Source organism: Ranitomeya variabilis, chromosome 1, assembly GCF_051348905.1.
Source record: "Ranitomeya variabilis isolate aRanVar5 chromosome 1, aRanVar5.hap1, whole genome shotgun sequence".
In the NCBI taxonomy this organism is placed as follows: Eukaryota; Metazoa; Chordata; class Amphibia; order Anura; family Dendrobatidae; genus Ranitomeya; species Ranitomeya variabilis.
In genome coordinates this window covers 332,012,841-332,035,631 of record NC_135232.1, presented here as the reverse complement: position 1 = coordinate 332,035,631, position 22,791 = coordinate 332,012,841, and the positions used below count along the sequence as shown (strand labels likewise).

Below are 22,791 nucleotides of genomic sequence, written 5' to 3'. Positions count from 1 at the left end.
ATTAGCAGATTTCAAAGCAGTCAAGGACTCTTCTATCCTAGGCAAGGGATAGGTGTCTTTATGGGTGATATTATTAATCCGCCGGTAGTCTACGCACATTCTCATGGTTCCGTCCTTTTTTTTGACAATCACCAGAGGAGCCGCCCAAGGGCTACAACTATCTCTTATTACCCCGGCCTGTTTCATCTCTCTCAGCATGTCCTTCGCGCATTGATAGTGAGCGGGCGGTATGGGTCTATATCTTTCTTTTATCGGGGGATGGTCACCGGTGGGGATTGTATGTTCCACCCCTTCTATCCGTCCGAAGTCCAATGGGTGTTTACTGAAGACCGTTCATATTCCGTCACTAATCTATACACCCCTTGTCTTTGATGGATAGGTGTTGAATCTACACCCACGTCTAGCTGTTGGCACCAATCCTCCGATTCTCCATCTGAGCCGTTATTTTCCACCTGACAGGTCGATTCTAAGGGCTCAACGGTTGTGATGGCATTGTTGTCAACAGTATATAACTTTGCCACTGTAGCGTACCTTGGCAAAGTGACCTCTTCCTCTCCACAGTTCAAAAGTCGTACCGGCACCCGTTCCCGGTGTACCTCGCCCACCACTCGTGCCGTGAGTATAGTGGGCCTGCTGTCGGTGTACGCTGGTTCTATTAAGGCTTGATAGTCTCGTCCTTTAGTACCAATGGCCGCTCTACACCATACCAGCATTTCTGTTTTTGGTGGGATTACAATAGACGTTGGATCACTCACCCTCACACTGCCGATTTCTCCACCTGCAACTTCTATCCGTTGCCTTAAAATTAATACTTTTATTTCCCTCCGGAGAACTCTCTGCTGGCAGGATCGGGCAGTTTCAGCAATTTGTTGTAAGACAGAAATAACTTCGGAAAAGCAATTCTCTAACACATTCATCCCTATCAATACAGTTGGTTCACAGTTCTGCCGGTCAACATCAACGACAATTATACCCTGTTTCTTCAATTCTGCTTTACCAATCTTTATGGTCATCTCCCTGAATCCTAGTTTCGGTACCAACTTACCATTACTGGCCCATATATCTAGTTCAACATCAGAGGGTCCTTTATCAATATCTACCTCAGCCCAGTACCTCTTATAAAGGATATATGGTATAGATGAAATCTGGGAACCTGTATCCAGCAAAGCGTTGAGGGGAATTCCGTCCAGCACGATAGGGATGATGGGTCGTCCTCCGATGTATCTGTCGTGCCAGGGTGTTGGGCCTTGAAAATTCATTCCTGCGAAGCAGTCCGCATTCCCAGGGGATTCCCATTTAAATCACAATTTCGTGCAAAGTGGCCTGGCTGCTGGCAACGGCGGCAAATGGGCTGTTCATCCGATTGGTAGCGGTCACGGGGCCGTCCTCTCCATGTCGGGTATCTCCGGGACCTCATCCATGGAACATCCTCTCTACGGTTTACCAACTCCATCTTGGGTTCTCTCATCTCCTGCATGGTTTTAGCCATTGAAGCAACAACATCAGTTAAAGAGTCAAGCTTTTGCTGAAGAGTCTCATTAGTAATGGGCCCCAGGGACTTAGCACTGGCACCGGACGTAGCTGATGTCACTGGCATTCCCCGTTGCTGAAGTGCATCTGCCATGGGTTGTGTGAGATCCTGATCCCGAGGTGCCTCTGCCAGCTGGAGACGTATAGCGCTCTCCTTTAATTGGGCAAATGTCAATTCAGGGTTCTTAAAAACAAGCATGCTCACATGCCCCCGGTGAGAAGGGGTGTAGAGTCCCTCAAAAAATTGATCTCTTAGCAGTTTATCGGCTCCTGTGTTAAAAATGGGTTCAGCCAGTGTAAGTGATTTAAGGGCTTCCTGCAGGTTTAAGGCAAAATCTCTCACGCCCTCATTAGCTTTTTGTTTGCAATTAAAGAATCGTACTTTAGCTCTGCTGCTGGCAGTGGTTTCAAATGTAGCTTTTAATCCAGCTAATACGCGTTCAACAGTACCTTTTAGATCAGTTGCCCATGCCGTGACTTATCGCTTAGCATGGCCACTTAACTGCATCATCAGGAGACTAACACGCTGAGCTTCACCCACCGGGAACATATCAAAATGAGCCAGCATCTTTTCCCTGAAACCGTCAAGGGTATTAGGTTCACCTTCATACATTGGAAGCCACGGGCCACCCGGGGTATATGGCATCAACACCGGCATGATGGGCGCCACTCCTTGCACTGCTGTGCTGCCGGGCTCTCTATCGACACTCTGTCTTTCAGCTGCATTAGCGTCGCCGGGTGCTGCGGCGTCTCCGTGCTGCGACATACTGTACCCCCTTAGTTAATCCAGACCCCTCCGGTCCCAGCTTCCGTCTAGATAATGTAGATTAGTTCCTCTGTGCAGCAGGATTGGTTTTCCCCTTGCTCTGATGTCAGAGCACTCTGCTTGGTACCGCTCACAATGACACGCCCCCTGCTGCCTCTAACTGCCGCACACTCTGTGATGGTGGATTTTGAAGTTTTTCAGTTAGACTGGGGCTTGGGTAATGATGTAGCTCGATTAACAGTTTTGTGCCTAACGGTTATGAGATGATCACATCAGGGGATTGTGGCCATTTTTACACCTTTATAACCAATGGAGAAAAGTCACTTTCAATAGTTTTCAATGGGGAATGGGATTTTCTTTAACAAAGTCAATTTCCAAGATTTTTCATCCAAATTTTCACAGTTTCAGACTCCAATTACGGCACACAATACCCGGTGTACAGGCTGGCCGTATCCTGTTCGTGACGCCAGTTGTGACGCCCGGGAGACCGAGGTACCCAGCACCAGATCAATGAGGTCCGTCTCTTGAGGGGGATGTCAATAGTGGCTTGACCCGGTGCTGTGGCCTCCGTCGATGCACAGTGCAAGGGATATCATGAAGGAACAGACACTTACTTGATCAGCAGCAGGTCCTCTCAGCTGTGATGACCCCGATCCTGGATCGATGGCTATTGTCCAAATGAAAGACTGAGGCGCTGAAACGTTTAACCAGTTTACTTCAACAAAAAGGGATTTGCAACCAATACTGTCACCGGAGTCTGTATAAGAACTCTGAATTACTTTGACCCTGTCAGGATTTCCACCTCTTATTATGCGCAGTTTCTGTATGGCCCTGCTGCTGTATGTGAACTGGCTGCCGACCCAATCTGTCCCTTCTGTGCTCTGGTTCGATGGACAACCCGAGTCCTTTTTGTCGGCTTACCCCCTCTGGGAGTATCGCTGATCTCTGTGTCTGTTGCTGCGTCTTACCCTGGTGAAGCTGATATCACCTCAAGTCCTTCCGGTTGCTGTATTATATATAATGAATATAGCCACGGATCCGGTATCCGTCTATGTGCTTATTCTGGATAGTGATTATTGCTACCCGGTTCTCACAATGTCCTTTTTCTCTATTCCTCTTTTCCTACTATGGGTACTACGGGCCTATAATCAGTCATAGGGCTGTTAGGAGTTCAGTTATACGACCTCTCACTTTCAGCTCCTCAATCCAACTGCCAGTCCTTTTCTCAGACCAGAATAGATCAAGGGGAGTCTCTGGAGCTCCCCCTTCTGGCCGGAGATGGTAGTGCAGTCTTGCTATTTTAATATTTGTATTTGGTGTCAATGACTATTTTTGTGGCAAATACCCCTAGGGGCGCCACATTGGCAACTCCGTATCTGGTAAGAAAAGGGTAAATCCTGAGATTCCAGTTTATGAAGCCGGTGGAGACAGGGGGCCAACTCGTAATCTTCACCGTAACATGCTACAACAGTGCTGGTTTGAAGATTCGGCCCCCACTCCCATTAAGCCAGAGGCTGCATCTCAAGGGATGGGTACTCCTAGTGTTCTTGAATTTGATGTTGTGCCTTCTCCCGCACCTCCTCACTTGCCCCCTGTGGTCAATCTGTCCCATGTGAAGAGGGTGTTGAGAATGTGGTAGATCCTGCTGAGGAGGGAGAGTCAAGTGAGTTACTCGATCCAGAAGTTGTGCCACAGGGCGCCACACCTCAGGACCAAGCAGCCTCATTTGCTCCCTCTGATGACCCCACGCGAGTGGCCCCTGCTCCCTCTGGGACTGAGCCTGTTGGGGTGAGTCTCAGGAGAACTACTCAATCTACGGCTGGAATACCACCTCAGCGCTATGCCCAAGATGACTTTGAGTGGGGAGGTATGTTGGGGATGCCAACCTCTAGTTGGTTGGCATGTAAGAGGATGAACTGTGATAACATCAGGAGAGCATCAGGACCCTGCTGCTGCATGTCTGAGCTGAAGGAAAAAGCACAGGAAAGTGTGTGTGCAGGGGGCTGGGGTCTAGTGTCTGCTGTATATGAAGTCTTGAGGTGATGCTTTTAGAAGCAGAGACTGCCATGTGAGACTCACTGTGAGGCAACTGTAAGAATTGAGAAGTCTGGACTCTAAGTACTGTTTCCTGCCGTGTGTTTGTGAGGGAGTTAACTTTGAAAGCTGTGTGACTTTGGAGCTCTGTAAATCCCTGCTGTGCTGAGCTGAAAAGCAACAGAAGACATTTATCCTGTGCTGACCCAGGCAGGTTGCTTTCAGGGAAGTTGTGAGTGGCTGCTGGAGGAGAGATGGTATCCTGTACCATCCATGAGAGGGACCTGGACATGCCCCGTTGAAGTGCTAGCCAGTACCATATCCTAAGGCTACTGAACTGTAAGTCCCCGATGTGTGGGCTTGGCATCTACTGACAAGACAAGGAGCTTTGTTTTTCTGTAGCTGTTTTGGCGCCGAAGATCTTGGAACTGGCTGCAGCCAATGCATGTTATATGCCTGAGTAGAGACTCCCCTCAGGTTAACGGTACCGTAGTAATAGATACCCGGGTATCCCCAGATTAAGTGTTTAAGAGTTCCTGTTATATCTACAGGTATTGTATTGTGGGTTTTGATCAATTTATACTCAGTGTGCTGTTGTGAATTCCGTTCTCAGGCTCCCTCCTGTGGCCATGAGTGGTACTGTGTGAGTTCTGTTCTTGGGCTCCCTCTTGTGGCCTTTAGCGTTACGGCTGGTCTGTAGGTGGCTCAGCTGTCTCGTTTCTTGCTATTCTGGTTGCTATTTAATTCACCTGGACCTTTACTGGTTGCCTGCTGTCGTTGTATTCAGTTCTGGTTCTGATCTTTCCTGGACTTCACTTGTGACCTGTCTCCTCCTGAAGAAGCTAAGTCTTGCTAGTTCATTTGCTCATTGTTTCATTGAAAATGTTTCTCACTATATGATGAGTTCAGTCCAGCTTGCTTATATGTGATTTCTCGCTTGCTGGTAGTTCTGGGGTGCAGAGTTGCGCCCCTCACATTGTGAGTTGGTGTGGGGGTTCTTGTATTCTCTGCGTGGATATTTTTTGTTAGCTTTTGTACTGACCGCACAGATCCCTTGCTATCTTCTTACTATTTAGTATTAGCGGGCCTCATTTGCTAAAACCTGTTTTCATTTCTACGTTTGTGCTTTCCCCTTGGCTCACCGTTATTATTTGTGGGGGGCTGTCTAAACTTTGGGGTTATTTCTCTGAGGCAAGTGAGGTCTTTGCTTTCTCTCTAGGGGTAGCTAGTTTCTCAGGCTGTGAAGATGCATCTAGGTTTTTAGGTAACGCTCCACGGCTGCCTTTAGTGTGTTTGGTTAGGATCAGGGTTGCGGTCAGTATAGCTCCCACATCCCCAGAGCTCGTCCTAATAGTCTGGTTTACCTATCAGGTCAGTTTTGTGATCCTTACCACCAGGATCCATAACAGTACAGCAGGCCGTTAAAGTGTTAATGCATCGCAGAAGAGGGATAAGAGAAATCTTGAGTTCATTTTTTTTTCTCTGCAGTGTGTTTTGCTTCTCTCCTCCCCTTAATCTCTGGGTGGTTCAGAATTCAGCTGCAGATATGGACATTCAGAGTCTGTCCTCTAGTGTGGATCATCTCTCTGCAAGGGTACAAAGCATTCAGGACTATGTAGTTCACAGTCCTATGTCCGAGCCTAAAATACCAATTCCTGAGTTATTCTCTGGAGATCGATCTAGGTTTTTGAACTTTAAGAATAATTGTAAGTTATTTCTTTCTCTGAGACCTCGTTCCTCGGGTGACCCTGTTCAGCAAGTTAAAATTGTTATTTCTTTGTTACGTGGTGACCCTCAAGATTGGGCATTCTCTCTGGCGCCAGGAGATCCTGCATTGCTAAATGTGGATGCGTTTTTTTTCTGGCGCTCGGATTGCTCTATGAGGAACCAAATCTGGTGGACCAAGCAGAAAAGGTTTTGCTGACTCTTTCTCAGGGTCAGGATGAAGCAGAGGTTTACTGCCAGAAGTTTAGAAAATGGTCTGTGCTCACTCAGTGGAATGAGTGTGCCCTGGCAGCGATTTTCAGAAAGGGTCTTTCTGAAGCCCTCAAGGATGTTATGGTGGGGTTCCCCACGCCTGCGGGTCTGAATGAGTCAATGTCTTTGGCCATTCAGGTTGATCGGCGTTTGCGGGAGCGCAAACCTGTGCACCATCTGGCGGTATTTTCTGAACAGAAGCCTGAGTCTATGCAATGTGACAGGATTCTGACCAGAATTGAACGGCAAAATCACAGACGTCAGAATGGGTTGTGCTTTTACTGTGGTGATTCTGCTCATATTATCTCAGCATGCTCTAAGCGTACAAAAAACTTCACTAAGTCTGTCACCATTGGTACTGTACAGCCTAAATTCATTTTGTCTGTTACTTTGATTTGCTCTCTGTCATCCTACTCAGTTATGGCTTTTGTGGATTCAGGTGCTGCCCTGAATTTGATGGATTTGTCTTTTGCCAGGCGCTGTGGTTTTATCTTGGAGCCTTTACAATTCCCTATTCCACTAAAGGGAATTGATGCTACTCCATTGGCCAGGAATAAACCTCAGTACTGGACTCAAGTGACCATGTGCATGACTCCTGCACATCAGGAGGTGATTCGCTTTCTTGTGTTGCATAATTTGCATGACGTTGTCGTGTTGGGTCTACCATGGCTGCAGGCTCATAACCCAGTCCTGGATTGGAAAGCAATGTCTGTGTCAAGTTGGGGTTGCCAGGGGATTCATGGCGATGCTCCTTTGGTGTCAATTGCTTCTTCTACTCCTTCTGAAGTCCCTGAATTTTTGTCGGACTACCAGGATGTATTTGATGAGCCCAAATCCAGTGCCCTACCTCCTCATAGGGATTGTGATTGCGCTATAAATTTGATTCCTGGTAGTAAGTTCCCTAAGGGACGACTTTTTAATTTATCTGTACCAAAACATGCCGCTATGCGGAGTTATATAAAGGAGTCTTTGGAGAAGGGGCATATTCGCCCATCCTCGTCCCCTTTGGGTGCGGGGTTCTTTTTTGTGGCCAAGAAGGATGGTTCTCTGAGACCCTGTACAGATTATCGCCTTCTAAATAACATCACGGTCAAATTTCAGTACCCTTTGCCTCTATTGTCTGATCTGTTTGCTCGGATTAAGGGGTCCAGTTGGTTCACCAAGATAGATCTTCGTGGAGCGTATAATCTTGTGCGTATTAAGCAGGGCGATGAATGGAAAACAGCATTTAATACGCCCAAAGGCCATTTTGAGTACTTGGTGATGCCTTTTGGGCTTTCTAATGCCCCTTCTGTGTTCCAGTCCTTCATGCACTACATCTTCCGAGAGTATCTGGATAGATTTATGATTGTGTACCTGGATGATATTTTGGTCTTTTCTGATGACTGGGAATCTCATGTGAAGCAGGTCAGGATGGTATTTCAGGTCCTGCGAGCCAATGCCTTGTTTGTGAAGGGCTCTAAATGTGTCTTTGGAGTTCAGAAGGTTTCCTTTTTGGGCTTTATTTTCTCTCCTTCTACTATTGAGATGGATCCAGTCAAGGTCCAGGCTATTCATGACTGGACTCAACCTACATCGGTGAAGAGTCTTCAGAAGTTCTTGGGTTTTGCTAATTTCTACCGTCGCTTCATCACTAATTTCTCCAGTGTGGTTAAGCCTTTGACGGACTTGACCAAGAAGGGTTCTGATGTGACGAATTGGTCTCCTGCGGCCGTGGAGGCCTTTCAGGAGCTGAAACGTCGGTTTTCTTCGGCTCCTGTTTTGCGTCAGCCGGATGTCTCTCTTCCCTTCCAGGTTGAGGTTGATGCTTTTGAGATTGGATCTGGGGCTGTCTTGTCGCAGAGAAGCTCTGATGGCTCTGTGATGAGACCATGTGCTTTCTTTTCAAGAAAGTTTTCGCCTGCCGAGCGGAATTATGATGTTGGTAATCGGGAGTTGTTGGCAATGAAGTGGGCATTTGAGGAGTGGCGACATTGGCTTGAGGGAGCCAAACGTCGTGTGGTGGTCTTGACTGATCACAAGAATTTGACTTATCTCGAGTCGGCCAAGCGGCTAAATCCTAGAAAGGCTCGTTTGTCGCTGTTTTTCTCCCGTTTTGATTTCGTGGTTTCGTACCTTCCGGGTTCGAAGAACGTGAAGGCTGATGCCCTTTCTAGGAGTTTTGTGCCTGACTCTCCGGGAGTTTCGGAACCGGCTGGTGTCCTCAGAGAGGGGGTGATTTTGTCTGCCATCTCCCCTGATTTGCGACGGGTGCTGCAGGAATTTCAGGCCAATAGACCTGACCATTGTCCACCGGAGAGACTGTTTGTCCCGGATAGATGGACCAGTAGAGTCATTTCTGAGGTTCATTCTTCAGTGTTGGCGGGTCATCCTGGGATTTTTGGCACCAGGGATTTGGTGGCTAGGTCCTTTTGGTGGCCTTCTTTGTCGCGGGATGTGCGTTCCTTTGTGCAGTCCTGTGGGATTTGTGCTCGGGCCAAGCCTTGCTGTTCTCGTGCCAGTGGATTGCTTTTGCCCTTGCCTGTCCCGAAGAGGCCCTGGACGCATATTTCCATGGATTTTATTTCGGATCTTCCAGTCTCTCAGAGAATGTCTGTCATCTGGGTAGTTTGTGATCGTTTTTCTAAAATGGTCCATTTGGTGCCCTTGCCTAAGCTGCCTTCCTCCTCCGATTTGGTTCCACTGTTTTTTCAGAATGTGGTTCGTTTGCATGGTATTCTGGAGAACATTGTGTCTGACAGAGGATCCCAGTTTGTGCTAAGATGGGCATTGAATTATCTTTTTCGTCGGCCTTCCATCCTCAGACGAATGGCCAGACCGAACGAACTAATCAGACCTTGGAAACTTATCTGAGATGTTTTGTTTCTGCTGATCAGGATGATTGGGTGACTTTTTTGCCTTTGGCTGAGTTCGCTCTCAATAATCGGGCTAGTTCTGCTACTTTGGTTTCACCTTTTTTTTGCAATTCTGGTTTTCATCCTCGTTTTTCCTCGGGTCAGGTTGAGCCTTCTGACTGTCCTGGGGTGGATTCTGTGGTAGATAGGTTGCAGCAGATTTGGAACCACTTGGTGGACAATTTGACGCTGTCACAAGAGAAGGCTCAGCGCTTTGCCAACCGCCGTCGCTGTGTGGGTCCCCGACTTCGTGTGGGGGATTTGGTATGGTTGTCTTCTCGTTATGTTCCTATGAAGGTTTCCTCTCCTAAGTTCAAGCCTCGGTTCATTGGTCCTTATAAGATTCTCGAAATCCTCAACCCTGTGTCATTTCGTTTGGACCTCCCAGCATCGTTTGCCATTCATAATGTGTTCCATAGGTCTTTGTTGCGGAGGTATGTGGTGCCAGTGGTTCTTTCTGTTGATCCTCCTGCTCCGGTCTTGGTCGAGGGAGAATTGGAGTATGTGGTGGAGAAGATCTTGGATTCTCGTGTTTCAAGACGGAAGCTTCAGTACTTAGTCAAATGGAAGGGCTATGGTCAGGAGGATAATTCCTGGGTTGTCGCCTCTGATGTCCATGCGGCAGATTTGGTTCGTGCCTTTCATTTGGCTCGTCCTGATCGGCCTGGGGGCTCTGGTGAGGGTTCGATGACCCCTCCTCAAGGGGGGGGGGTACTGTTGTGAATTCTGTTCTCAGGCTCCCTCCTGTGGTCATGAGTGGTACTGTGTGAGTTCTGTTCTTGGGCTCCCTCTTGTGGCCTTTAGCGTTACGGCTGGTCTGTAGGTGGCTCAGCTGTCTCGTTTCTTGCTCTTCTAGTTGCTATTTAATTCACCTGGACCTTTACTGGTTGCCTGCTGTCGTTGTATTCAGTTCTGGTTCTGATCTTTCCTGGACTTCACTTGTGACCTGTCTCCTCCTGAAGAAGCTAAGTCTTGCTAGTTCATTTGCTCATTGTTTCATTGAAAATGTTTCTCACTATATGATGAGTTCAGTCCAGCTTGCTTATATGTGATTTCTCGCTTGCTGGTAGTTCTGGGGTGCAGAGTTGCGCCCCTCACATCGTGAGTCGGTGTGGGGGTTCTTGTATTCTCTGCGTGGATATTTTTTGTTAGCTTTTGTACTGACCGCACAGATCCCTCGCTATCTTCTTACTATTTAGTATTAGCGGGCCTCATTTGCTAAAACCTGTTTTCATTTCTACGTTTGTGCTTTCCCCTTGGCTCACCGTTATTATTTGTGGGGGGCTGTCTAAACTTTGGGGTTATTTCTCTGAGGCAAGTGAGGTCTTTGCTTTCTCTCTAGGGGTAGCTAGTTTCTCAGGCTGGGCTGTGAAGAGGCGTCTAGGTTTTTAGGTAACGCTCCACGGCTGCCTTTAGTGTGTTTGGTTAGGATCAGGGTTGCGGTCAGTATAGTTACCACATCCCCAGAGCTTGTCCTATTATTTTGGTTTACTAAACAGGTCAGTTTTGTGATCCTTACCACCAGGATCCATAACAGTGTGCCATCCCAGGGGTCCCATAATACCACCTCAGCCGTTTTACACCTGTTTTCTTAGTACCTTGTTTGTTCTTTTGTTAGGTAAAGATCTTCTAAAAAAACCTCAGTGTAATACACTTAAAGCGGGAACTTTGGGATTGGCACATTGATTTCAGCCCTAGCTGAATGATTGTAAATAATAGGGGAACCTCAGGCTGTTTTCATACAATATTAAATTTCTCTTCAACTTCTATTCCATTAAAGGGAGTGTTGTTATTTCTTTCTCTGTCTTGGTTTGTGACTCACTGGATCTCATTTGAATCTCTGGTAATTACAGGGGAACGACGGCACTGGGACTACGCAGGCACAAGATTACAGGGCAAAAAACAGAAGTCACAAGCACACACACAAGTGACGCTATGGAAGGTGATTCAAATTATAACGAAGTATGGAGGCAGAGTTATCTTCTGGGCATCTTCCCTATAGCCTGGAAAAATTAATTTACATTAAGTTATAAAAGCAGATTTCTGAACAATAAGGCATCTGATATGAGGCACACAGGTAGGACTTTTTTCAGCAGTCTACAACCTGTATGCACATATTAATAGGTTACATATTACTGTTTAATCACAGTGAGTCTTTCACTGCTGCTACTTGCGCCTCTCCTCCCTCTCTCCGCTTATCAATTGAATCTAGATATCATTCATACACTACTCCAATCTTGTTCGTGAGTGCTGCACATTACTCTCTGGAGTATTTGACTAATTTTTTATTACCATATCTCTTTTGCTGAGCAGGGAGCCTTGACATCATTTCTCTGTCATGAATCACCATGTTGCATTCCCTGTCTCGGCTTTTATACAGACTCTGAGGGTATGTGCACACGTTGCGGATTTCTTGCAGAAAATTCCTGAAGAAAACCGGAAATTTTCTGCAAGAAATCCGCATTTTTTTTTTTGCGTTTTTTTTCCGTTTTTTTCGCGTTTTTTTAGCATTCTGCAAGCGTAATTAGCTTGCAGAATGCTAAAGTTTTCCCTGCGATCTGTAGCATCGCTTGGAAAACTGACTGACAGGTTGGTCACACTTGTCAAACATAGCGTTTGACAAGTGTGACCAACTTGTTACTATAGATGCTGCCTATGCAGCATCTATAGTAAAAGATAGAATGTTTAAAAATAATAAAAAAAATAAAAAAATGCTTATACTCACCCAGACATCTCACCGGCGTCCGTTCCGTATAGCTGGTCTGTGCGCACAGGACCTCCCGTGACGTCACGGTCACGTGAGCGGTCACATGACCGCTCACGACCAATCACAGGACAGTGACGTCATTCGGCGAGGTCCTTCAGCGCACACCAGGTACAGAAACCGAACGGCAGCGTGCGAGGAGGCGGCAAGACATCGAGGGTGAGTATAGGACTGTTTATTATTTTATTTCTTATTTTTTGACCACTTATATGGTGCCCAGTGCGTGGAGGAGAGTCTCCTCTCCTCCACCCTGGGTACCAACCGCATATAATCTGCTTACTTCCCGCATGGTGTGCACAGCCCCGTGCGGGAAGTAAGCAGATCAATGGACCCCTAGGTGTGCGGAATCCCTGCAATTCCGCATTTTTAATGAACATGTTGCTTTTTTTTCCGCTATGCGATTTTTTCGCGGAAAAAATCGCAACATTTGCACCAAAAATGCGGAATACCCTGTAAATAATAGGAGGCTTATGTAAGCGTTTTTTTTCGCGTTTTTATCACGTTTTTATAGCGAAAAAACGCGAAAAAAACGCTAACAATCCTGAACGTGTGCACATGGCCTGATAGTCCTCTCTGATTGACTGCACAATACCATGCTATGTGATAGTTGCAAGGCATTACGGGGATGCCCACTCAGCCGGGCCTGAGGCTTTTGAACATTTTGTGGTGTATGCAATCTTCTGCAAGATCACAAATTGTTTCAATTTTCTGAAACCTATGGATTTAATAAAATTCATTGCAAATTTAATTTGTATCAGTTTTGTTATCTCATCTCTAATGCTCACTAATCTTTTATAGTATGTGAATGACCTCAGGTTGATTAGTGCACATTCAGAAACATGATTCAACAGAATGGGTCATTTTAAACAATTGTGGTACTGTGAAGCATATAACTTAATATCACTGCAGACTTTTAATTGCTTTGAAGAATAGATTTAATGTAGGTTCCACATAATCAATGGTTTACAGTGACATGCCTGACTAAGAAAGTTCTACATCAGACTACAAGAAAGTAATATTGCTGATCATGGACATTCATTAGGATATGTTAAAGGGGTATTCTCAAGTTGTCTCTTGAGCAGCTCACAACTATGCAATCTCATTAAATCCTGGTTTTTGGAGGGGCTTACACACTTCCTTAAGTAACAGTTCTGGTGAGTAGCAAGACTGCTATATTAGAAATATAAGGCTCAGCACAAGGCAAGTAACCTTGACTACTATCACTATATTTGCTTATAAAGATAACATGCATCGGTGTACATGGGTGGGGAAAGTAAGAGCCGTGATATTGCGACATTTTTAACAGCAGCTTTTCAGGATCTGAGAGGGAGGTTGTACAGAAATAAATAGGGATGTTAGCAGTTAACTACTCTTCTGGAATGCAACTACTATATTCTCTCATTCAGGCACTAGTTCACAAGCTACATGGAAATGTGCTGTACACTATGTAGGATAAAAGCTCTCATATCAGGAGAATCACAGCAGATAGGTAAAGCAATTAAAAAGAAAACTTGCTTATGTTCAAGCAATTTAACAACATAAGAATACCCCTTTAAGGTAACACCCTTAAAATACAATAATAATTGAAACCATAAAAAACATTTATAATGAAAATGTTTTATTAAAAAGCAAAAGCACCCATAGTGACATAGTTTACAATGAAAATACATAACACACACGTCCAATGCAATATAGTTATTTCTAAAATTGTAGATTATATAGCAATATGTATACAAATGGTAAATGGCACTGTTTAAAGGTATTTTCCAGAGAAATAAAAGTATTCATATTGACATAACTTAAAAAATTATAACACTGTTTTTAACTGTCACTTTTTTGTCCTCTTTAAAACTGCTCACATTGATGGTGATAAAGCTCCTGAGTTCTCCCACTCCTTTCTTGGACACTAAGTTAGAGATCAGGAGGCGTGGATGGCTTCTGTCTCCTAATGCAAGCCGGCCACCTGACACAATTTCTTTCCCTACAGATTAGGTGTCATGATCCAGTCCGGAGTTTGTTTTCTGCTATCCTCTCTCTGGACTGGTCACGTGGGGGTTACTCCCTCTGTCTCGTTTTGGAGCTGGCTGGGCTTTTTCAGTCCTCTGCAGTCTGCTAGCCAGCATCAGTGATAGTTCATGCTTCGACCCAGGAGCAGCTGACCCATATACCCTGGTGATCCTTCTCCCTTTGACTTCCTGTATTTGTGCGAGACCCGTTCCCTATCCCTGACTTAGTGTTCATCTGGTGGTTTTCCTTACAGTGTATGACTCAGCCTGATCTCTGAACCCAGCCTCTTGCTTTCCGTATCTAATACCTCATTCCCTGACCGGCTTTGACTTCTGGCTTGTACCCCGACTTCATCTTACATCTCACTTTTTGGATACTGCTCTCCCATTTGGCTCTGACTTCTGGCTTGCCTCTGACTCTGTGCATTACTGTGAACTCTGGTACTTCTGCTCCTGACAGTTTCTGACTCTGCTCGGCTGACCACTCTTTCGTTACCTGTGACTCAGTGTTGCTACGCTGTGAGTATGGAGGTTGTGCTAAACTGCACTGCAGCTGCATTACATTAGGTTTGTGTGTCTTTCTTTCTGCTTGTTATGTAAGTTACATGTGTGCCTGTTTTTACTACTGTCATGCCTCATTTGTACTCTGCGATCTATGCCTTCTTCTTTACAGCTTGCCTGTTACAGTCATAACTACCCTCCACTCTGCTTGACATGTCACAGATAAGCTGAATATTTTCAGGCTGCAAGTGCTGAATAAGCCACGACCATGAATACAGTGTACTGATGTGTTACTCTGCCTGTGAAGTGAGAACTCTGTAAGTACAGACAAGCTGTGACAAAGCAGGCATAGATCTTAAGGGGAGTATGGAAGGCAGAACACAAATGAGCCATGGCAGAACAAATAGGCACACATGACATTAGGCTGACTTGCAAAATAGGCAAGAAGTAAGCCATGCTCGCTAATCTGTGACTGCAGGGAAATAAATGGTATTAGTGGGCTGGCTGGCATTAGGAGACAGAAGCAATCCATGCCCCCTGATCTGTGACATAGCACCCCAGAAGGCAGTGGGAACTCAGGAGCTCCATCTCTGTCACAGTGAATAGTTTTTGACATTATGCCAAAGTTAATACATTTTCATCTCCCCAAAATACCCCCTTATAGCATTTGGTGAGTTGTATGGCTAGTAACATAGTTATCAAGAGAATGAGAAGGATGAATCTGATTGACATTTTCTGCAATATCATCATGCCATCTTTCTTTAGCTCTTTGTAAATATAATGCTTCCTTGTTTCTTCTGTTGCATTCCAGTTTCTCTAAATAAGAACTCAGGGAATAGACAGTAGAAGAAAAGAAGGAGGCACACTAAAGCACGTTGATTACCTTCGTTACTTTTTTGCTGGTATACACAATAAAACATGGAGACGAGAAGCGGGATTCCTGCGGACAATGACTGTTTTGAGTCCAATGACGCTTCAATGAATCCAGGTATGTTGAAGCGTCATTGGACACAAGACGTCCATTGTCCACAGGAATCCCGCTCCCTGGCTCCATGTTTTATCGTGTATACCAGCAATAAAGTAACGAAGATTTTCACCGTGCTTCAGAGTGCCACCTTCTTTTCTTCTACCGTCTGCATCCGGGACACACTTTCTTCAGGTTGAGCACCTCTCTGCCAAGGCGTTGGCCAGCTGCTACTATGTATCCATTGATCACAGCTCAAGGTATGCAGTCCTAGTAGTGCCGGTCTTTTTTCTCTTTTTGCTTGATACATGAACGCAGGGTATATCTACAGTGTTATTGACATATTCTTAGCTTGTATAATGAATATTGTAATAACAATATAGGTAGCATAGGGAATTGTCTCTTTAACAATGGGGGTTGATATGCATACTCTGGTTTTCTTCTTTCTACTTCTTACTTTACCTAAAAAAAAAAGTATTATTTAGTTAGTAGGTCACTGTGAAAATGGCAACTTTATCTGTGACTTACTTATAGTACATATGTGTGAAAAGCATATTAAATTTTTTCAATTTTAATTGTAAATGCATATATAATAGTGCTTGAAAGTTTTTGAACCCTTCAGAATTTTTTATATTTCTGAATAAATTTGACCTAAAAATATATCAAATTTTCACATAAGTTCTAAAAGTATATATAAAGAAACAATTCAAGCAAATTAGTCAAAAATATTACTTTTAAGCAGTAAAATGATCCAATAACACATGCTTTTGAGTGGCAAAGTATGTGAACCTTTACTTTCAGCATCTAGTGTGACCCCATTGTGCAGCAATAACTGCATCTAAACATTACTGATAATTGTTGATTATTCTTGAAAATCGTCTTGGAAGAATTTTAGCACCTTCAGTCCTACGAAAAAGCTTCAACTCTGTTATGTTGGTGGTCTTTTTCTCATGAACAACTCACTTTAGGTCCTTTTTATAGGATTAAGGTCAGGACTTTGTCTTGCCTACTCCAATAATATCACTTTATTCTTCTTTGTCCATGCTTTCATACAGTAGAATGACTAGCGTATGTGTATTGGGTGTTGTCTTGCTGCATACCCACATTTTTCTGATTAAGATTCAGTTCAGGGGCAGATGTCTTGATAGTTTCTTTTAAAATTTGCTGATAAAATTAAAATGAACCTGACAGCTGGATCAGGCAGCATGTATTAGACCCTGGCTGTATAATTTCAGTCCAGTATGTTTGACTCAAACGCTGAGGTGTTTCAGAGAAAAACATAATTTAAAAGACGTTAGAGACCGAGTCACACTGGAGACTAGCAAGACCATCCACCCGCTGCCTAGGTCTCTGCCTATAGGAATAAATGTTGGCACAGCCAAACTTGGAGGTGCCACACAGTAGGTTCCCAAACCTTATAGCTAAGTATCAAATACTGGGTACACTCAGGGATTTTTGGTGCAAAAATAAAAAATTAATACATACCAGTATGTATAGTATAGTATCCACCTCCTTGTCTTGAGGTGGATACCGCGACATATGATACTCGGCACATACCTAGTTTGGGTCACAGTATACCTGATTGCAGGTCACTGACCACCTACGCTCTTGGCTACACCCTTTAGCTGATCTTTGGCTACTGTTTGTGTTCTACTCACACGAGCATCTAAAAATTAACCCCAGTACACTGATGAAGGTCTATCACGACCGAAACGTTTGTAACTAGTGGCTACTGTATGTAGTAAATTTAGATTTTTGCATCAAAAATCCCTGAGTGTGCCCGGTATTGATACTTAGGTCTCCAGTGTGGCTCGGTCTCTGGCGGCTTTTAAAGTATCTTTTTCTCTGAAACACTGCACTTTTTCAGAGTCAAACATACCTGGTTGAGATCATACAGCCAGTGCCTGATACATGCTGCCCACGGATCGGCTATGAAGTTTTCTTTAAAACATCATTTTACCTCTTACTCCATTGCAAACACCAGACTTTAATTTTTTAATGTTATGCTAATCCTAAAGGTTCAAATATTTTTACCACTTACAGAAATGTGAATTTGTACTCATTTGGATCTTTTTATCTACTTTTTATACCTGTGAAAATCTGATGAAGTTTAAGGTCAAATTTATCCACAAATATTGAAATTTCTGAAGGTTTCACAATCTCTCAAAACACCACTGTATGTACATGGTAATTTTAGATTTAAAAAGAAACAATTTTTTTATTTTATTATTGATCGGCTTTCTAAAGTTATGAATATACGTCATTATCTTATATTGTTACCATCTCTTCACAACTCTATTTTGCTTCCTTCTAAGATACAATGCCACTTAATACTGTCTTAGTGGCTGTTTGAACTGCTGGTCTGGCAAGGTTCTGTGTGAGCTTTTCTGCTCCTTTCTCCTATGCTCAGACATGGAGGCCTGCAGTTCAAATCAGCTACTAATATAACTTGATCTAAGCACAAAAGCCTGCAGTTTGAGTATGGTGGAAGCAAAATAAGGTAGTGAAGAGAAGGAAAAAAATAGGACAGGGCCATTTTGTCCGATCCTTGACCACACATTTTTGGAGTGCTATAAAAAAAATTCTCTTTGTGATATCAATCACTGCTAAGTAAACAGTGAGTAGTGGCTGTAACCACATCCTGGCAATGACTGACAGCTGGCTCACCTGTGCATCAGTGCAGAGCTGGCTGTCAGTCAGTGCGAGGGCGTGGTTACAGCCACCACTCACTGTGTACTGAGCAGTGACTAAAGCCGCGTCTCTATGACTGAAATCCCGAGGCTGCCAGGATGAATAAAGTTAATTTCCATTAAGGCAATAGGGCTCTCAGTGTGGCTGCACTGCTTCAGAATGCTATTAACCTGCAGATTATCCCTATATTGGCAGGTTTGTAGCATTTTTTGACATGACAGATCCCTTTAAGGAAATCAATTCAACTTATATTAATTAACCTGTGTTAATGAAATACAAACACAACTTGGCTTGTTATAATGATATATATATAATATATATACTGATACTTGTGTTGATACAATACACTAATAGTACTCCCCTTACAAGATATATCATGCAACGCCCTTCAACTTGACCAAGTGTGCATGAGTTGTGTCTGGGGAATGGGGAGTAAGCTGTTGGTGGTAGTTCATCTCCCTGACAACAAAAGGTTTGTCTATGTTCATCTCTCTCCTGACATCTGCTGTAGAGGGAGAGTTGTGAGGCCTTAATACACATTACATATTTGGCCTTGTTGTGCCAAAATGCATGAGTTTCTAATGTACAAGGAAGTATCTTGAAGTTTGTGAGCCACAATGCAAAATCTCAAATGGAGCCCTGAGCTAACACAGTTCTTTAATAGTAGTAGTCTTTTCATTTTGGGGGCCCCCTAGTCTCCAGGGCCTGGGTACAATTGCAACCCCTGAACCTATAGTAGTTACGCCCCTGATATTGTCTATCTTTGCAATATAGATGTAACCCCTTTCTCATGTACAGCATCATGGAATTAATGATGCTATATACCGTATATACTCGAGTATAAGCCGACCCGAGTATAAGCTGACCCCCCTAATTTTGCCACAAAAAACTGGGAAAACTTATTGACTCAAGTATAAGCCTAGGGTGGAAAATGCAGCAGCTACCGGTGAATTTCAAAAATAAAAATAGATGCTCCATACCGTTCATTATTGCCTCAAAGGAGGTTCCATATAAAGCTGTGCCATATATAATGCTCCATACCGTTGATTATTGCCCCATAGATGCTCCATATATAGCTGTGCCATATAGAATGCTCTGCACCGTTCATTATGGCCCCATAGATGCTCCACATAAAGCTGTGCCATATATAATGCTCTGCACCGTTCATTATGGCCCCATAGATGCTCCTTATAAAACTGTGCCATATATGCTCTGCACTGTTCATTATGGCCCCATAGATGCTCCTTATAAAACTGTGCCTTATATGCTCTGCACTGTTCATTATGGCCCCATAAATGCTCCTTATAAAGCTGTGCCATATATGCTCTGCACTGTTCACTATGGCCCCATAGATGCTCCTTATAAAGCTGTGCCATTGCTCTGCACTGTTCATTATGGCCCCATAAATACTCCTTATAAAGCTGTGCCATATATGCTCTGCACTGTTCATTGTTGCCCCATAGATGTGCCATATAATTCTGTGCCATATATGCTCTGCACCGTTGCCCCATAGATGTGCCATATAATTCTGTGCCTTATATGCTTTGCACCGTTGCCCCATAGATGTGCCATATAATTCTGTGCCATATATGCTCTGCACCGTTGCCCCATAGATGTGCCATATAAATCTGTGCCATTGCTGCTGCTGCAATAAAAAAAAAAAAAAACACAGATACTCACCTCTCTTGCTTGCAGCTCCTCAGCGTCCCGTCCCGGCGTCTCTCCACACTGACTGATCAGGCAGAGGGCGGCGAGCACACTATATGCGTCATCGTGCCCTCTGACCTGCACAGTCAGAGCCAGAGGACGGGAAGACAGAATGGTGCCCGGCGGGTGGAACGTGGACAGGTGAATATAAAATACTCACCTAGTTCCGGCGCTCCTGACGCTGTCCCTGCCTGTCACACTGGTCTTCGGTGCCGCCGCCTCTTCCTCTGTCAGCGGTCACTGGCACCGCTGATTAGAGAAATGAATAGGCGGCTCCGCCCCTATGGGAGTGGAGTCCATATTCATTTCTCTATGTGACCGCTGTACAGGGGAAGAGCTGCGGCACCCGAAGACAGTGTGACGGGCAGGGGGAGCGTCAGGAGCGCCGGGACTAGGTAAGTATGCCTCAGTGCCCTCTCCCCCTCACCCGCCGACCCTGCCGCCGACCGTGACTCGAGTATAAGCCGAGAGGGGCACTTTCAGCCCAAAAATTTGGGCTGAAAATCTCGGCTTATACTCGAGTATATACAGTACGGTAAATAAATAATAATAATAATATAGGCCCAAGCACAGCTGATTGCTAACATTATGTAGCCATACACATATTGTAAACCTTCATAAGACATGTAATCCCCTCTACCTAAGAACTAACATAATGTCACATTTCTTTAGGTTTCTTACAAAACATTTAGTAAAAACAAACCCTTCAGGTATGCCATATTTCATACGAGTACAACATAGATCTGTAATAAGTGTATATTCATGATTTTTCCCTCAAAGACGATTTTCGTTTTTAAGTGATGCTCCACATTTCATTAAAATTAGCTATAAGTCATTATGTAAAACAGACACCAGGAAATTATCTAAAAGCTATAACATTTATACATGTTATAATTATATAACTTTCATTAAAACATGTTTTCATGTACCTTAACAAATGTGACAAAGCTGCTATAGATCAATGTTACCAAGAACAGAACAATGAAGGTAGATGTTGTTGACCACACATTGTTGATCTCGTCGAGCTCCTGTAGTTCTTCGCATCCATCATCTTGATAGACCGTATCGATATCTGCAAGCATAGTTAGAATACAGAATGTAGTTAAGTCTCCTTTACTATAGTTGTTGTAAAGTGTAAGCTGGCGATCCAGATGCTTAAATAATTTTACAACATCAAAAGCCTCTTTTTGGAATGAAGCTTTGCCACAGAGGTGTTTGGCATCATATGGTAGCTGCCTGCTCTAAATGCTGTGTTTTGTACCATTAGTCTTAAAGTTCTGGTGGAGATATGCCTCTCTTCATCATTGGAGGTATACATTAAATAGCCAATAGGAAATCTGTAAGCGACCGGTATTTTCACAGTAAATTAGAACATAGAACTTTTGAGGAGGTAAAGAAAAAATAGCTGAATGCCATCTGTTTTTGGAAATAAATGACTACACTTAAAAATGCATGAAATTACAAAATTTATTGGGAATCCATAATTTATGAATAATGAATAAAACACAATATACTTTTATACATAGATTTATTAACTAAAATTTATTTTAACACAGTATAAGATACACATTTTAATAGCGTTTTACCGTTTGGTTTGCTGATGTTTGAATGGATGTTCTGTTTAGATGATGAATGAGCCACAAGGCATGCATAGCTCATTCCTCCAAGCCACTGTTCTTTTAATATGGGTAATTCACTGATGTATGAGCACAGATGTTTCTGGTGGTCACAAATAACATCCTTTGGGTGGGGAAAGTCCTGCTTGATTGTGGTGTCATTGATCTTCCATGTCACAAAAACGTTTTCTGGATAAAATCCATTAACTAAACATATCAATGTTATATGATCCTCTTCTACCCTTTGATTGGTAGGGGGAAATAGGGAAACTTTTGGCTGTTTTATTACATTGAGTTCTGTAAAAATAGTAGAAAACTTATTAAAAGTAGGATGAATTAAGCAAACAATATAAATCTAAATGTAGAAACAATTTTCAAATATGTTTCACAGTTCTGTACTGCTTTAGGTACAATGGCATTAGGCTAGGATATGATTCTGGCTTTAGGTGGTCATATTGCTCCATAGGATCACGCAGTATGACAGTTGAATGGCTCAAGCCATTGAGTCTCAGATTCAGCATCTGATGAGCAATTGTAAAGCCACTTACTTGTGATGTTGAAAAATTCTTGCTTGCATATTTGTGTTGAGCTTGTTGTATATTCTTCCAGTGGGATTTGTATTGTGACCTGTACAGAATCCACATCCTTGTACATCAGTTCAAAATTTTTCTGCCTTAGTGTTGGTATTTCTGTCTCATTAAGCAACCAGTTTATATCATTGATACCAACACTGGTTCTACAACTGATGGTGGCATTTTTGGAAAAAAGCAGATAATTGAAGGATGGTTCTGGTGTGATTAATGCTTCGACTGGAAAGAAAATAAGTTCAGCTTTATACTTCTGATGACACTTTTCATATACAATGATAGACTAAAAGAGGGCTATAATTACCTGATTTGTTGGGAACAGCACTAATATTCTTCATGATATATACTTCAGAAGAGATATGGGCTACAAGGCAGGAGTAAGTTGTGCCATTTAGCCACTCACGCTCCTGTATTTTCAGCTGACTTATGGCTGAACACTGTTTTGTATTGTGGTTACAGTTGACTTGGACGGAATTTGAAACTTCTTCTTCAGTTGAAGACCCATTGATCCCCCAGGTTATGAAGAGATCTTCTGGATAAAAGTCCATCACCAAACAGATCAACATCAAAAGGTCATCCTTCATTGTTTCTTGGCCTGGAGGCAGCAGATGTATAACTGGAACCTTTATCTCATCTAATTTTTGGAAAATGTAATATAAATTAATATTATCGAATGTATTATAATCTGAAAAACACACAAAGTTTTATATATCTTACAATATATCTGACCATGTAATAATTGCAAATTCACAAG

At 43.4% G+C, this 22,791-nt stretch overlaps 1 protein-coding gene and 1 gene segment (V, D, J or C); both read right to left on the bottom strand.

Moving 5' to 3' along the window:
• Positions 1–22,791, bottom strand: part of LOC143817389 (immunoglobulin gamma-1 heavy chain-like) — a 768,241-nt gene that overhangs the window by 92,529 nt on the left and 652,921 nt on the right.
• Positions 15,574–22,791, bottom strand: part of LOC143793987 (uncharacterized) — a 111,817-nt gene continuing 104,599 nt past the window's right edge. For both annotated transcript variants that reach the window (XM_077280902.1, XM_077280903.1), the window contains 5 exons: positions 22,342–22,671; positions 21,999–22,259; positions 21,421–21,747; positions 20,764–20,906; positions 15,574–15,898 (listed from right to left, as the gene is read on the bottom strand). In XM_077280902.1, the coding sequence (XP_077137017.1) occupies positions 15,890–15,898; positions 20,764–20,906; positions 21,421–21,747; positions 21,999–22,259; positions 22,342–22,671 (1,070 nt within the window). In that variant the 3' untranslated portion in view covers positions 15,574–15,889. The remainder of the gene's footprint in view (positions 15,899–20,763; positions 20,907–21,420; positions 21,748–21,998; positions 22,260–22,341; positions 22,672–22,791) is intronic.